The sequence below is a fragment of the Octopus sinensis genome, linkage group LG23 (genome assembly GCF_006345805.1).
Source record: "Octopus sinensis linkage group LG23, ASM634580v1, whole genome shotgun sequence".
NCBI lineage: Eukaryota > Metazoa > Mollusca > Cephalopoda > Octopoda > Octopodidae > Octopus > Octopus sinensis.
In genome coordinates, this window is record NC_043019.1 from 28,280,392 (window position 1) to 28,296,692 (window position 16,301).

The window sequence follows — 16,301 nt, forward strand, 5'->3', positions numbered from 1 at the left end:
CAGTTCCTCATACTTTACATTGTCTGGTATCGTTTTTATATCACAATTCACCTTCCAACTCTTATAACTCCTCTTGAAATTTCAATATTTCGTCTTTTTGGCTTTCGGACACCAGAACACATGAGTGCCATCCATCAATGTTTGTTCATCCTTTGACATGGACAAATCTTGCAGTCTTCCATTTTGTTATCTTATTGCGCAGTTCCTTGTCCACACCTTCAATCATCATACACGCAAAATAGTTTTCAGTGGGACGGGGAGTTTGTTGATCCTTGTGTGCTTGTATTTCTTTTTTTCTTTTGCTTTGTGTAGGAGGGGAATGGGTGGGTTTAGTGTCTGTGGGGGGAGGGTGGTTGAGAGAGGGTATGGGTGGGGTGGGTATGGTTTGGGGTTCTACTTCACCCTGTCCTTTCTTCCTCTTCCTTTTTCTTCCTTCAACTACCATCCACTGTTTTCCGTTTCTCTTTTATTCCTGTTGCACCTTCTCCTGCTCCTTTCTAACTTCCTCTGGACTTCTTGGCTTCTGCAGAGGACAGTGTGCTCTAATGTGATCTTTTTGGCCACATTTAAAGCAACGAGGGTTTCTGCCCTCCACCCACACTCTCAACACTACATCTCCAATGGTCACCATTTCCACCACATTTTCCAGTGTTTCTGCAGTGCCCTGTATGACCAGGTCCAATGTTTGGCTTGTCCATACTGAATTTTCTGTTTTCATGGCTTGGAGGATGGCTATTTCTTCTTTACATCCTAGAAGAACAGCCGCAGCAACCCAAGCCACATCTATTTCTGGTGGGATTCCCTCCACCCTAATTCTGGAAGTCCTTCTTCCAAGATAAGTGGGTAGAAGGACCACTTTAAGGCGGTGAGCTGGCAGAAACGTTAGCATGCCGGGCAAGATGCTTAGCAGTATTTCGTCTATCTTTATGTTCTGAGTTCAAATTCCGCCAAGTTCGACTTTGCCTTTCATCCTTTCGGGGTTGATAAATTAAGTACCAGTTATGCACTGGGATCAATGTAATCGACTTAATCCCTTCCAGCAAGCTCTGGAAGTCCTTCTTCCAAGATGAGTGGGCAGAAGAACCACTTTAAGGCGGCGTTAGCATGCCGGGCAAGATGCTTAGCAGTATTTTGTCTACCTTTACGTTCTGAGTTCAAATTCCGTCGAGGGTATATTTTTGCTTTTTATAATGGCACATGCTTTGAATAGTCCATTGTTTGGGTTAACTCATTTTTGACTTGCAGTGCTGTAATTGTAAGGAATGCTTAATCCAAAACATTCATGATTCATATTCATATGACTCTGACCATCCTGATTTGTAGTCAGTGATAGGAAAGGTATCCATCTATAGAACTCACTATAAAGTAGTCCACAAATAGTCTTTCCTGTCTTTTTCCTATGTGCACAAAACTCAAGACCCCATTGCCTAATATATCGTTATTTAGAGCAGTGATTCTCAACCAGGGTCCATATAAGATTTTGTGGGGGTCCTCACAACAAGAGTAAATTGTGAATGCACAATAGTATTTTAAGGGCCCCTTAAAAATGTTGCTTTTGATGTATGTATTGGTATGTATTGCAAGAAATAGCTAGGTCTCTTTCTCTAACAAGTTAATGTTTGAAAAACAAAATAGGTATTTTGAAAGAAGTTTCTATAAAATTAGTTTTTAAACATTGAATGGCTACGGGAGTCCATAAGAATAAAATAGTAATCAAAGGGATCCAGAGGTAAAAATGGGTTGAGAAGCCCTGATCTAGAGAGTGATTTGGCTGCTATTTCTAACAGATTGAGTAAGTGCATCTCTATTATGAAGTGGTGAATTGGTATGGGATGGTAACGTTGGCATCAAACGTGATGTTCGAAAGTCTGATCAATGTTGTTGTGATGGTGAGTGTTCTGCTGTTATTGATTACAATAATAGCTTCTTGGTTTCTCTGTCAGTTTGGTTTTGTTGATTGGATGTCATCCTGCTGCTTCCATGTTTGATGGGTTAAGCTTTCTACAGAAATGCAGTTAAAAAAATATGATGCACTGTTTATCTTCCTTAACCCCTTGCAGGTGGATTTAGTGCCCTCTGAATATCCAATAAACAATCCTAGGCTTTTATTCACACTCTGTATATTCAGGACTCCAAGACCTGTGGTATTCATGAATTTGTACTTGGAATGTTGCTCTCCAGGATGCAGGTCTAGTGAAGGTATTTTTCAAGAAGGTTATCAGTTGCCCATTCTGCAAGTCTTCTTTTTCCATGCCATTGATGTTGTCCAGGGAAAAGTGATGATTGATACAACTTGGTGCTAGTGTTGTCATAGGCAAACTCAGAATGGAAAGAACACTGTTATAATACCTCTTACTCTAACCCACTCTCATTTTAATTCTCTCACTCACTCTTTACTTGTTTGCCTGTTAAGGCAGTATGACATACACCTCATCCTGCCACACACTTTCATTTTACTTTTACTATCACACACTCACTCAATCACTTGCCAACTTTCTATTTGTCATTTGATGTTCTCTTACTTTCATACCTTCTCCCTACCATGACAATAAATACAAATGTAGATTGTATCTTTTCACTCACTCTTTATTGTTTACCTGTGGAGGTAATATGATAAATACCTCATCCTTCTACTCACTATCATTTTACTTTGACTACCACTTACTTTCTGTTTGTCATTTAATATCTTCCTACTTCCACACTATCTTACCATGATAGTAAATAAATGTATATGAATTGTACCTTTTTTGATAAGTTAAAAATACATATTTTGTATCAATATTTTACTATTATCTTATAAAGTTACCCCAAACACCTTCTACTAAATAGCAATTTATAATTTACAAAAAACTTGTTATGTGAATAAAATACTTAATATCCTTGAAGACACAGCAATTAGTAATTTTCAGGTAGTGTGATCTCTCATGTATAAGCCACATTATTTTCACCACTTTAGCAGTCAGATTATTTTACTCTGTCAAATAACATACTCACTTTTTGACATCATCATCATCATCATTTAACGTCCGCTTTCCATGCTAGCATGGGTTGGATGATTTGACTGAGGACTGGCAAGCCAGATGGCTGCACCAGGCTCCAATCTGATCTGGCAGAGTTTCTACAGCTGGATGCCCTTCCTAATGCCAACCTCTCCGAGAGTGTAGTGGGTTCTTTTACGTGCCACCGGCACGAGGGCCAGTCAGGCTGTACTGGCAATGGCCACGCTCAAATGGTGTTTTTTACATGCTACCTGCACAGGAGCCAGTGCAGCGGCACTGGCAACGACCTCGCTCGAATGTTTTTTCACGTTTTTTCATTATTTTGAATTAGTCATGCATCATCTGATAGCTTTGAGATTTCAGTGATGTCATCATCATCATCGTTTAACGTCCGTTTTCCGCGCTAGCACGGGTTGGACGGTTCGACCGGGGTCTGGGAAGCCAGGGGGCTGCACCAGGCTCCAGTCGGATCTGGCAGTGTTTCTACAGCTTGATGCCCTTCCTAACGCCAACCACTCTGTGAGTGTAGTGGGTGCTTTTTACGTGCCAGGGGTGTCTGGCAGCGGCCACGATTGGTCGGTGCTTTTAACGTGCCACCAGCACGGAAGCCAGTCAAGGCGGTGCTGGCATCGGCCACGTTCGGATGGTGCTTTTTACGTGCCACCGGCACAGAAGCCAGTCAAGGCGGCGCTTCTGTGCCGGTGGCACGTGTGCATGTTTATTTTTGAATGACATTGTTGGGTGTGGTGTGAGAGGACAGATCTGGCTCATTTGGACATAAAACAATGTAGAATATTTGAGCCAGACATGGTCGGTTTAAATACTAAAGGATTATATTTGATTTTAAACTGCAAAAACTGGTGTGCGACTTACACATGGGGCAAAGCTAAAACTACGAAAGGAAAACATTTTGCACCAAGATTCAACACTAAATTAGAGGTGTGACTTATACACAAGTAAATATGATAGTTTTTGGAGTTTTTTCCTTCATTTACTAGCGGTAAACTTTTTACCAAAAAATGCAAAGCACGTTTTCATGTAACTCTTGACCAATACTTCTTATTTCTTTCATAAACTACATACAGCTGTGTATTCTGAACGTTTGCCAACTTTTCAATAAATTGTTTTCTTTCTTATTTCCCCACCACCACCACCACCCAGCTACCCACACACATACACCTTACACTCCTTTCCGCTATTAATTCTGCATAACTATACTCCAACTAAAGAAAGCCATCTTCTTCAATACCAAATTTGACTCCACTGCTTTCCATAGAGCTTAACTCTGATCATTTCTCTGTCTTCCTTCTTTTCTCTCTCTCTCTCTCACCTTCATCCTCTCTATCTCTTGCCCCTCCCCTCTCTCTGTGTGCCTCTCTCTCTCTCTCTTTCAACATCAACAAATCCACAAACTATGATATCATACTTGTACTTAAAAAGATGTCTTTTCAGATTATTAATATTAATATCTTATACTTTTGAGGGAAAGTTTTGAAGGGTGAAACAGTGTGTGAAATTTAGTGTTGGCTATTTTTATATTTGTTTATTTATGTAGTTCTTTTTATTTTTCGTTGCTTTTGCTGGTGGTACAGGAGCTCTAAAAGAACTCGGCATGTTTGAAATACAAATTTAAGTTGTCTAATTTTAAATATGATTGTTGTTGTTGTTTAAGACTCCCACCCTATCCCAGTGAGCTCTGACAAAGCATTCCAGCTGTTACTATCCTATCTTTTATTTCTTTTTATTCAGTGTATCAGTGATTCTAAGACATCTTTTGTGTGTGTGTGTGTGTGTGTGTGTATATACATGTATGCATATGTGTATATATATATATATATATATATACATATATATATATACATATATAATATATACATATATAATATATATATAATATATATATATATATATAATAATATATAATATATATATATAATATAATATATAATATATACATATATAATATAATATATAATATATACATATATAATATATATATATATATATATATAATATATACATATATAATATATAACACTCACAGGAAATCCAATGAGGGTAAGTGAAATACTGAATGAGCAATTCAAGAGTGTTTTCACTCCACCCCTTGGGCATTTCCAAATCACCAATCCAACTGACTTCTTTACCACTATAGATATAAAATCAGAGGCAGCGATGATTGATTACATCAATATAAAGGAAGACGATGTCATAAAGGCTATAGATGAAATGAAAACAAACTCAGCTACTGGCCCCGATGGATTCCCGGCAATCCTCCTAAAAGTATGTAAGAGAGTCCTAGCAAGACCACTGCAGTTCCTCTTTCAGAGCTTCCTTGCAACTGGCAAACTGAAAGAAGGTAAAATATGCCCTATTCATAAAGGAGGTAGCAGAGCAGAGGCCAAGAACTACAGACCTATCTCTCTGACCTCACACATCAGCAAGGTCATGGAACGAATAGACAGAAGGAAACTGATCACCTTCCTTGAAGAAAATGACTTGCTGCCTGACACCCAACATGGTTTCTGACCAGGAAGAAGCTGCTTAACTCAGCTCCTACAACACTATGACTGGGTGCTGAAACGACTGCTCAACCACTCAAATGTGGAAGTGATATATCTCGACTTTGCAAAGGCCTTTGATAAAGTCAATCATGGAATGATATGTCACAAACTGTGTGATCTTAGCATAGTTGGAAAACTGGGAGAATGGCTTCATGACTTTCTGAAGGATAGAAGTCAGGTGGTAGTAGCCATTGGGGCCACTTCCATTAACACGCAAATAGTGAGCGGTGTTCCGCAGGGCACTGTTTTGGGACCACTACTGTTCATAATGGCCCTCTCAGACATGCCCTCAACCACGCAGAGAGCCACGATCACAAGTTACGCAGATGATACAAAAGTTTCACAGGCAATACAGAACCCTGAAGACACTAAATGCCTGCAATGTGAGCTGGACAAAATATACAAGTGGGCTGAAAAGAATGGCATGCAGTTCAGTGCTGAAAAGTTTCAAGCTTTATGCTATCAGCATGCAAAACTAAATGCAATACCCAATGAATACACTGGACCCGGAGGAATTGCAATCCCAGAGGCACAATCAGTGCGTGACCTGGGTATTTACATGAGTGATGACGCAACCTTTTGTGTACATGTTGCTAAATTGGCAATGAAATGTAGACGACTGGCTGGATGGATTCTTAGAACCTTTAGAACAAGAGAACAAGAAACCATGATGGTCCTCTGGAGGACACTTGTCCTAAGCCACTTTGACTATTGCTCTCAGCTATGGTCACCATCCAGTGTCAAGTTGATCACAGAACTTGAGGCGATCCAACGTAGCTACACGAAGAAGATAGCCTCTGTGCAGCATATAAGCTACTGGGAAAGACTCAAGAGATTAAAACTCTATTCCTTGGAGCGTAGGCGAGAAAGATATGCCATAATATACATCTGGAAGATCCTGGAAGGATCTTCCAGATGTATATTATGATGATGATGATGTCTGTATGTATATTATGATGATGATGATGTCTGTATGTGTATGTATGTGTGTATGTATATATATATATGCAGAGATGGGTGTAAGTTCATTAATCGTTAATTAACAAAGTTAACATTTTCATTAACGATTTAACTTTTAAGTTAACTTTGAAAATCATTATTGGACTAATTAACTTCTGTTACATTTAGCTTCCATTAACTCAAGTCCAGTAATCCAAAAATTTCATAAAAACTGGTAAACGTTTAAAAGTTTCTATTGTTTTCACATTGTCTTAGCATATTTAATATTGTACGTGTCATTTTCTGAACCCTGATATAACACCACATTATTTTAACTAACTTGTAGGACCTAATTTGGACCTGCTTGGATTTGAAACCAAATCCATCCACTTGTTGCTTGCAAAGACAGCAGGAAATTACTTTGTCCTGTCAAGAGGAAACAGTGATTGATGTACTTCCACTTGATCTCTGACCTCACTGAGGTGCATGTAAACAGAGAAAATATTGACTTCCATAAAGTGGAATAAATAAATGGAAGGGAAAAAGTTGGTAAATATTTCAGTGTGAACGCAAATATTTTGGTGTGAACACAAATAGCTGTTACGTAGTAGCAGTGCATGCTAGAAATAGCAGCCAAATCTTTCTTTTTCTGGAAAAAGGAGCTGTTTACACATGATTTTGATGTTACATTTGTTGAAAGCATGCAAAATAACCTGGAAAAGATAAAAAGACCCATGAAACAAAATTCCCTTGGTAGGAAACTTGTCGCCTGCCATCTGGGATAATTTTAGTTACAAATCAAGCAGATAAAATGCATTCAATTTTAGTGTTTATCCATAATATTATTGCTTTTACACCTGCTAATTAAATTTTCTTGCCCATAAAAGTCAAATTTACTCAGCAGGATTAGCTAAAATTACATAACTATAAACCAGTGGTATATAAAGCACCCACTGACAAAATTTCAAATCTGTATGTAAAAAATTTACGAAGTTACAAGCAAATATTGTAGATACTCCTTTTGAACCTGAATAATTCAAAATAACATGAGCAAATAAGCATTACATTTGACAGATTAATATGAACACTAAAGATGATTTTAGGTGTTTTTGTTTTTCTTACACACTCACATAACATAGACTCGCTTGGTTGGGACTACATGTGTGTTACTCTGACACCATCATTCCATTACATTTTCAAACAACGGATCAACAAAGTTAATTTTTCAATTAAGATAGATAGGCAGGCAGGCAGATAGATAACAAAAATACATATAGAGAAAATCACATCTTTTATTGTAGAATTCACCATACAAAGCCAACAATTGTTTCTATTGTGTCAACAAAGTCTTGTGGTGATGGCGATAAAGCCAGTGACAGTTTAACCCTTTAGCATTCAGATTACTCTGTTACGTGTAATGCTAACTTATTTGCATTGTTTCGAATTGATCATGGATTATCTCGTAGCTTCAAGATTTCAGCGATGTGATTGGTTATTTTTAGAATGGCATTGTAAGGTAGGTATAAAAGGCCAGATCTGACTGGTTTGAACATAGAACATTCAGAATATTTGGGCCGGATATGATCCGTTTGATTGCCAAAGGGCTAATTCTACCACTAACTTGCACTAATGGAATTCTCATTAGTATTTTAAATGTAGTTGATGCAAGGTCTTGCTTATTTAATTAAGTCAAACCCCCTTTTTTTGTTATTTGTATTATTATTATTCCCCCCTACCCCCTAAGCTGGAACATTTGAACACGAAAACATTTTGAACCAGCAAATATGACCGAAGTTGCTTCTGTTAACCCTATTACTTTTACACCATTCAAACAACATAACTAACCGACTAACCAACCAGAGTATGCAGACGATCACTAATTATTACAGCTGCTTGTATTGTTAATTAAGCTGATAGCTAATTAATTTCCAGATTTTTTTCAGTATTGATTTGTTTTAAGATTAATGTTTCTTACATACTGCTCATAAAACTATTTTACCAAGAAGAATGTGTCCTTTTGGTATTCATGAATTCATATAAGGCAATAGGCAATACTGTGAAGTGTAATTAAAAATGGAATGTTTTAATTAATGTATTGTAATTTTCTAGTGCTTTGCATAATTGATGTGATTATGTTAAAACCATTACTTTCGTTTTTAAGAATTCCATTTCATTTGGCAGTACCTTTATACCATTATTTACTGGACTACAAGTGATCTTTGAATATAAGGTTACCCTTTTTGTAAAAAACATACTTTATCCTTATATCTCTTTTTACATTCAGTTGATGATAATGATGATGATGGTGTGTGCATGTGTGTGTGTGTGTGTGTGTGTGTTGGTAGTTGGGTGTGTATGTCTCTGTATACAGAAAGGTAACCTGTGCATATCCACTCAACTTGCTAGAAATAACAGCAAAATTTTCTTCTATTTGCACCATTACTACTTTTAAAAATATGATGGACACATTTGATGATGTATCCTTTGAAAGACTGCTTTTTATCATAGGTTTGTTCAATTAGGGTGACTTAGGGTTTAGGAGTAGGATTAGGGGTTTGGGTTAGGGTTAGACTGCATGCTAAAGTGGCACTGATCATGCTTGAGCCAGGGGCTATGTCTTGCTTATGTATTATATTTTGAGCTTTGTTTCTTTGGCTGGATGCTCTTCCTTGTTGCCAACAACTTTGTAGACCATAGCAGGGTGCATTTTATAATAAAATATTTTTGCGTAGGAGTGGCTGTGTGGTAAGTAGTTTGCTTACCAACCACATGGTTCCAGGTTCAGTCCCACTGCATGGCACCTTGGGCAAGTGTCTTCTACTATAGCCTTGGGCTGACCAAAGCCTTGTGAGTGGATTTGGTAGACGGAAACTGAAAGACGCCCATCGTATATATGTATATATATGTTTGTGTGTCTGTGTTTGTCCCCCCCAACATCGCTTGACAACCGATGCTGGTGTGTTTACGTTGCCATAACTTAGCGGTTCGGCAAAAGAGACCAATAGAATAAGTACTAGACTTACAAAGAATAAGTCCCAGGGTCGATTTGCTCGACTAAAGGTGGTGCTCCAGCATGGCCACAGTCAAATGACTGAAACAAGTAATAGAGTAAGAGTAAAAGAGTATTATAAAATGCACCCAGTATAGAGCAAGGCAAGGAATGATCTGACACTTAGAACAATTGTTGTATAGCCTTTTGTGTGACCCACTGGTGTTATGTTCTAGATATATCATGCTGTCACCTTGCTGAGAACAGTATTACATACACATTGTGTAATGTAATATCACAGGTGAACATGGGCAATGTGACAATCTCATATCCTCTTTCACTGTCCAGTCTTTTTCTGGTGGCTATTGTGTTCTTGAGCAAGACACTTTATATCACATTGCTCCAGTTCATTCATCTGTTGTATCAGCCTTTGTTTTTCTCTTGGACAACATCGATAGCATGGAGAGGGGAGGCTAGTATGCATGGGCAACTGCTGGTCTTCCTTAAAGCAAATTTGCCCGGACTTGTACCCCAGTGGGGAACTTTCTAACTGCAATCCTGTTGTGTGGACACCCCCAGACGATGAAGTAGGCTAGCCCAATACGTAGATATAGAAAGAGAAGTCTAGACGTAGAGGAGTTGAGTAGAGGTCATCCGAACGTGCAATATAACAGTGGCAACGAGGATGAGATACTGTTATATCACACGTTCGGATGACCTCTACTCAACTCCTCGATGTCTAGACTTCTCCTTCTATATCTATGTATTGGGCTAGCCTACTTTATCGTCTGGGGCGTCCACACAACAAATCCCATGGTCATTCATGATTGAAGGGAGTCTTCTTTTTTCTTGTTATTTAGCATCAGGTCAGTTCTGATTGATCAAGGGCATTACAGTGTGACTATCCTGCCCTTTTAGTTAGTTAGTTAATTTTTGGGGATTAAGGGTGTGTGAAGACTTCAATATGTAATGTATCCTACCTGTTTTTATTTAACTCAGTAGGGTGTGATATGGGCGTATATCTGGCTACTATTTCTTGCAGATTTGCATGTGTGTGTGTGTGTGTTTTGGGGGGTGATCAGTCAATCAGTCTGTAGAAAAACTAGATACTGTTCACAGATGTATTGTTTCAAGATGTTCCATAATTCTGCTTAACCCTTTTGTTACCAACCCGGCTGAAACCGGCTCTGGCTCTGTAGTACAAATGTCTTGTTTTCATAAGTTCTGAATTAAAATCTTCCACCAAACCTTAGTCACAATTTATGTTCCTAACACTAACTTAATGATAACTAAATTATTTTACTAAATTCTTTGTTATATTTAAAATGAATTGAGAGAAACACAGAGCATCTCAAAATAAATACAGTAACGAAAGGGTTAATGGAGGACCATCTGTTTGTTTTGTTCTAAGTCAGTCTTGGTCAAAAAGATTATAGAATGTTTGTAGCTTTGTACAATAACTAAGTACTTATTGTACAAACTCCAGATGGCATTTTCTCTCTCACTTTGCAGTTTATACAAATTTATTGTTCCAAGGTATGTCATACCTCTAACTACTGTAGGGCCATACTTTACAGTTCCAGCTCTCTGTGCTGTGAGTTCAAATCCTACCAAGGTCAACTTTGCTTTTTATCTATCTGGGGTTATTAAAATAAAGTACTTGTCCAGGGCAGGGAATCGGTGAAAATGCTTTAGACAAAATGAATTACAGTATTTGTTTTGACTCATTGCATTCTGAATTCTTGGGTAGGAAACCTAATTCATCACAATGCTTAACACCAGCAACTGGCACCTTGGAAGCAAATATTGGAGTTAATAACATGAGATAAACATTCAAACATCAACACTGTATTTTCAAATCCTGCTGCATTTCACATGCAAATTTTGGCCTTCCAAAGCTGTCTTGGTTTATAAGTAGGCCTACTTTCTTTTTGGTTGTAAATTTTGTTATAAAAAATTCAGTTTGTTAGTTAGTTAGTTAATTTGGCTCAAAGCAAATAGCAAGGCCATGTAGGGGGACATGGAGTTAAGTACAGGGTGGTGTTCATGTAAAGAGTTCAGGCCACTTAAGGTCAAGGGAGGCCTCAAGTGGCCTGAACTCTTTACATGAACACCACCCTGTACTTAACTCCATGTCCCCCTACATGGCCTTGCTATTTGCTTTTGAGCCAAATTAACTAACTAACTAACTAACTTTTGTGTGCCAGAAAATATATTGTATATAATGTAAAATCTCTTTCTTAAAAGAGTTGAATGTGATTTAACAAAAATTTGACTACTATTTCTAGCATATTGACTGATTGCTTGAGTTTCGGTTGTTGCCTTATCTGTCTGTTTTACTGTGGAACTGATGAAAGAGTTTATTGTTTTAATTCACTATCTTGAGGTATTTTGAATGTTATTCTCATAATAATATATCTTTGTTTAGGTGACTAACAAGCACAAACATGGGTCAAGCAGTCAGCAGACAAGAGAAATTTTGGGAAGCATGTGGTTACGGTCGTATTTCAGAAGTAAGGAAATTCTTGGAGGAAGGGTCTGTCGATGTAAACTGGGTGTCATATACGGTAAGTTTGATCCTGTCTGTTGACATTGTTGTTCTTTTAACCTTTCAGCATTCAGATTACTAACTCTCAATCTCAAATGGAATGCTTATTTATTCAAATTGTTTTGTCTTTAACCCTTTAGCATTCAGATAGTGGAGGCGCGTGGCTTAGTGGTTAGGGTGTTGAACTCATGATCGTAAGGTTGTGGTTTCGATTCCTGGACCAGGCGACGTGTTGTGTTCTTGAGCAAAACACTTCACTTCATGTTGCTTCAGTCCACTCAGCTGGCAAAAATGAGTTATTCTGTGACAGACCGGCGTCCCGTCCAGGTGGGGAATTTCTACACCACTGAAACCGGGAAACTGGCCCTTATGAGCCTGGCATGGCTCGAGAAGGAACAACACCACACCACCACCTTTAGCATTCAGATTATTCTGTCAAATGTAATGATTACTTATTCATGTGATTTTGAATTAATCAAGCATTGTCTCATTGCTTTAAAATTACAATGATCTTATCATTCATTTTTTAGAACAATATTATAGGGTAGATGTGAGAGTCTGGATCTGGATGGTTTGAGTACAAAAAACAGGTAGAATATTTGGGCTGGTTTAAATACTAAAGGATTAAACATGCATTATCTCATAGCTTTAAGATTTCAATGATGTAATAGTTTATTTTTAGAATGAAAGCATAAGGTAGGTGAAGAAAGTTGGATTTGACCATTTTTTAAAACATAAAATAGGAGAATATTTGGGCTGGATATGACCAGTTTCAATGCTAAAAGGTTAAATATTTCATTTTTTTTTTAAATTGTAGTTTTATTCTAACAGTTCTTTCTAACAGTTGTGGAATTTAAATTATCTGACAATGTTTATTTACATATGAACTTGTTTGTTATTGTGAATATCATAATATTCAATATCTTTTTTTTTTATAATATTAAAAACAAGTAGTTTCAATAATATAAAATTTGATTGATATTGTTTTTCATCGTATCTGTCAAAAACATTAGTACACTGCACTAAATATTTGGCATTATTTAGTTACAGATTAAGGGCAACGGTTTGGCAGAATTAATGGAGTATCGAACAAAATGCCTTGTAATATTTAGTTCCAACTCTTTATGTTCTGAGTTCAAGTCCTGATAAGGTCAACTTTGCCATTTGTCCTTCTGAAGTCAATGAAATAAAAATACCAGCCAAGTACTTGAGGTCAATATAATCAATGGTTTTTTCCAATCAATTTCCTTCTCCCTGTTCACCTTGGTAATAAGAGAAAGAACATGTTATGCAGGACATTGATGGAAAAGCAAGGCTGAAATATCTTGTGATCTCTTCTCTGGTAACCTATGCATGGACACACAGGTATTGACAGACCAAAAGAACTTGTATTGATCAGTTTGTAGAACACACAGGATATCAAGCTGAGAGGAAAGTAGATGGTTATGGATGATCAGGATATCTGGGATGGAAGAGTTGCATTAGTCCAGGCAAGTTGCCCAACTGGATAAATAGATAAATATGAAGCACTGGTCATGGTGCCATATATAAAGCATTGGTGATGGTACCACATAAAAAGCACTGGTGATGGTGCCACATAGAAAGCACTGGTGATGGTGTCACATAGAAAGCACTGGTGATGGTGCCACATAAAAAGCACTGGTGATGGTGCCACATAGAAAGCACTGGTGATGGTGCCACATAAAAAGCACTGGTGGTGGTGCCACATAAAAAGCACTGGTGATGGTGCCACATAAAAAGCACTGGTGATGGTGCCACATAGAAAGCATTGGTGATGGTTCCACATAAAAAACACTGGTGATGGTGCCACATAGAAAGCATTGGTGATGGTGCCACATAGAAAGCAGTGGTGATGGTGCCACATAAAAAGCATTGGTGATGGTGCCACATAGAAAGCACTGGTGATGGTGCCACATAAAAAGCACTGGTGATGGTGCCACATAAAAAGCAGTGGTGATGGTGCCACATACAAAGCATTGGTGATGGTGCCACATAAAAAGCACTGGTGATGGTGCCACATAGAAAGCATTGGTGATGGTTCCACATAAAAAACACTGGTGATGGTGCCACATAGAAAGCATTGGTGATGGTTCCACATAAAAAACACTGGTGATGGTGCCACATAAAAAGCAGTGGTGATGGTGCCACATACAAAGCATTGGTGATGGTGTCACATAAAAAGCACTGGTGATGGTGCCACATAAAAAGCACTGGTGATGGTGCCACATAAAAAGCACTGGTGATGGTTCCACATAAAAAGCACTGGTGATGGTTCCACATAAAAAGCACTGGTGATGGTTCCACATAAAAAACACTGGTGATGGTGCCACATAGAAAGCATTGGTGATGGTGCCACATAGAAAGCACTGGTGATGGTGCCACATAAAAAGCACTGGTGATGGTGCCACATAGAAAGCATTGGTGATGGTGCCACATAGAAAGCATTGGTGATGGTGTCACATAAAAAGCACTGGTGATGGTGCCACATACAAAGCATTGGTGATGGTGCCACATAAAAAGCACTGGTGATGGTGCCACATAAAAAGCACTGGTGATGGTGCCACATAAAAAGCATTGGTGATGGTGCCACATAGAAAGCATTGGTGATGGTGTCACATAAAAAGCACTGGTGATGGTGCCACATACAAAGCATTGGTGATGGTGCCACATAAAAAGCACTGGTGATGGTGCCACATAAAAAGCACTGGTGATGGTGCCACATAAAAAGCATTGGTGATGGTGCCACATAAAAAGCACTGGTGATGGTGCCACATAAAAAGCATTGGTGATGGTTCCACATACAAAGCATTGGTGATGGTGCCACATAAAAAGCACTGGTGATGGTGCCACATAAAAAGCACTGGTGATGGTGTCACATAAAAAGCACTGGTGATGGTGCCACATAAAAAGCATTGGTGATGGTGCCACATAAAAAGCACTGGTGATGGTGCCACATAAAAAGCATTGGTGATGGTTCCACATACAAAGCATTGGTGATGGTGCCACATAAAAAGCACTGGTGATGGTGTCACATAAAAAGCACTGGTGATGGTGCCACATACAAAGCATTGGTGATGGTGCCACATAAAAAGCACTGGTGATGGTGCCACATAAAAAGCACTGGTGATGGTGTCACATAAAAAGCATGGTGATGGTTCCACATAAAAAACACTGGTGATGGTGCCACATAGAAAGCATTGGTGATGGTGCCACATAGAAAGCACTGGTGATGGTGCCACATAAAAGCACTGGTGATGGTGCCACATAGAAAGCTGGTGATGGTGCCACATAGAAAGCATGGTGATGGTGTCACATAAAAAGCACTGGTGATGGTGCCACATACAAAGCATTGGTGATGGTGCCACATAAAAAGCACTGGTGATGGTGCCACATAAAAACACTGGTGATGGTGTCACATAAAAAGCATTGGTGATGGTGCCACATAAAAAGCACTGGTGATGGTGCCACATAAAAAGCACTGGTGATGGTGCCACATAGAAAGCATTGGTGATGGTGCCACATAAAAAGCACTGGTGATGGTCCCACATAAAAAGCACTGGTGATGGTGCCACATAGAAAGCATTGGTGATGGTTCCACATAAAAAGCACTGGTGATGGTCCCACATAAAAAGCACTGGTGATGGTGCCACATAGAAAGCATTGGTGATGGTGCCACATAAAAAGCACTGGTGATGGTGCCACATAAAAAGCATTGGTGATGGTGCCACATAAAAAGCACTGGTGATGGTGCCACGTAAAAAGCACTGGTGATGGTGTCACGTAAAAAACACTGGTGATGGTGTCACATAAAAAGCATTGGTGATGGTGCCACATAAAAAGCACTGGTGATGGTGCCACATAAAAAGCACTGGTGATGGTGCCACATAGAAAGCATTGGTGATGGTGCCACATAAAAAGCACTGGTGATGGTCCCACATAAAAAGCACTGGTGATGGTGCCACATAGAAAGCATTGGTGATGGTTCCACATAAAAAACACTGGTGATGGTGCCACATAGAAAGCACTGGTGATGGTGCCACATAAAAAGCACTGGTGATGGTGCCACATAGAAAGCATTGGTGATGGTGCCACATAAAAAGCACTGGTGATGGTCCCACATAAAAAGCACTGGTGATGGTGCCACATAGAAAGCATTGGTGATGGTGCCACATAAAAAGCACTGGTGATGGTGCCACATAAAAAGCACTGGTGATGGTGCCACATAGAAAGCATTGGTGATG

At 38.8% G+C, this 16,301-nt stretch overlaps 1 protein-coding gene across 3 annotated transcripts in view; it reads left to right on the forward strand.

Annotated features, from left to right (window-relative positions):
- LOC115223486 (ankyrin-3) overlaps positions 1–16,301 on the forward strand; it is a 58,573-nt gene that overhangs the window by 13,587 nt on the left and 28,685 nt on the right. For all 3 annotated transcript variants that reach the window (XM_036512360.1, XM_029794093.2, XM_036512361.1), the window contains one exon: positions 11,920–12,058. In XM_036512360.1, coding sequence (XP_036368253.1) covers positions 11,939–12,058 — 120 coding nt within the window. In that variant the 5' untranslated portion in view covers positions 11,920–11,938. The remainder of the gene's footprint in view (positions 1–11,919; positions 12,059–16,301) is intronic.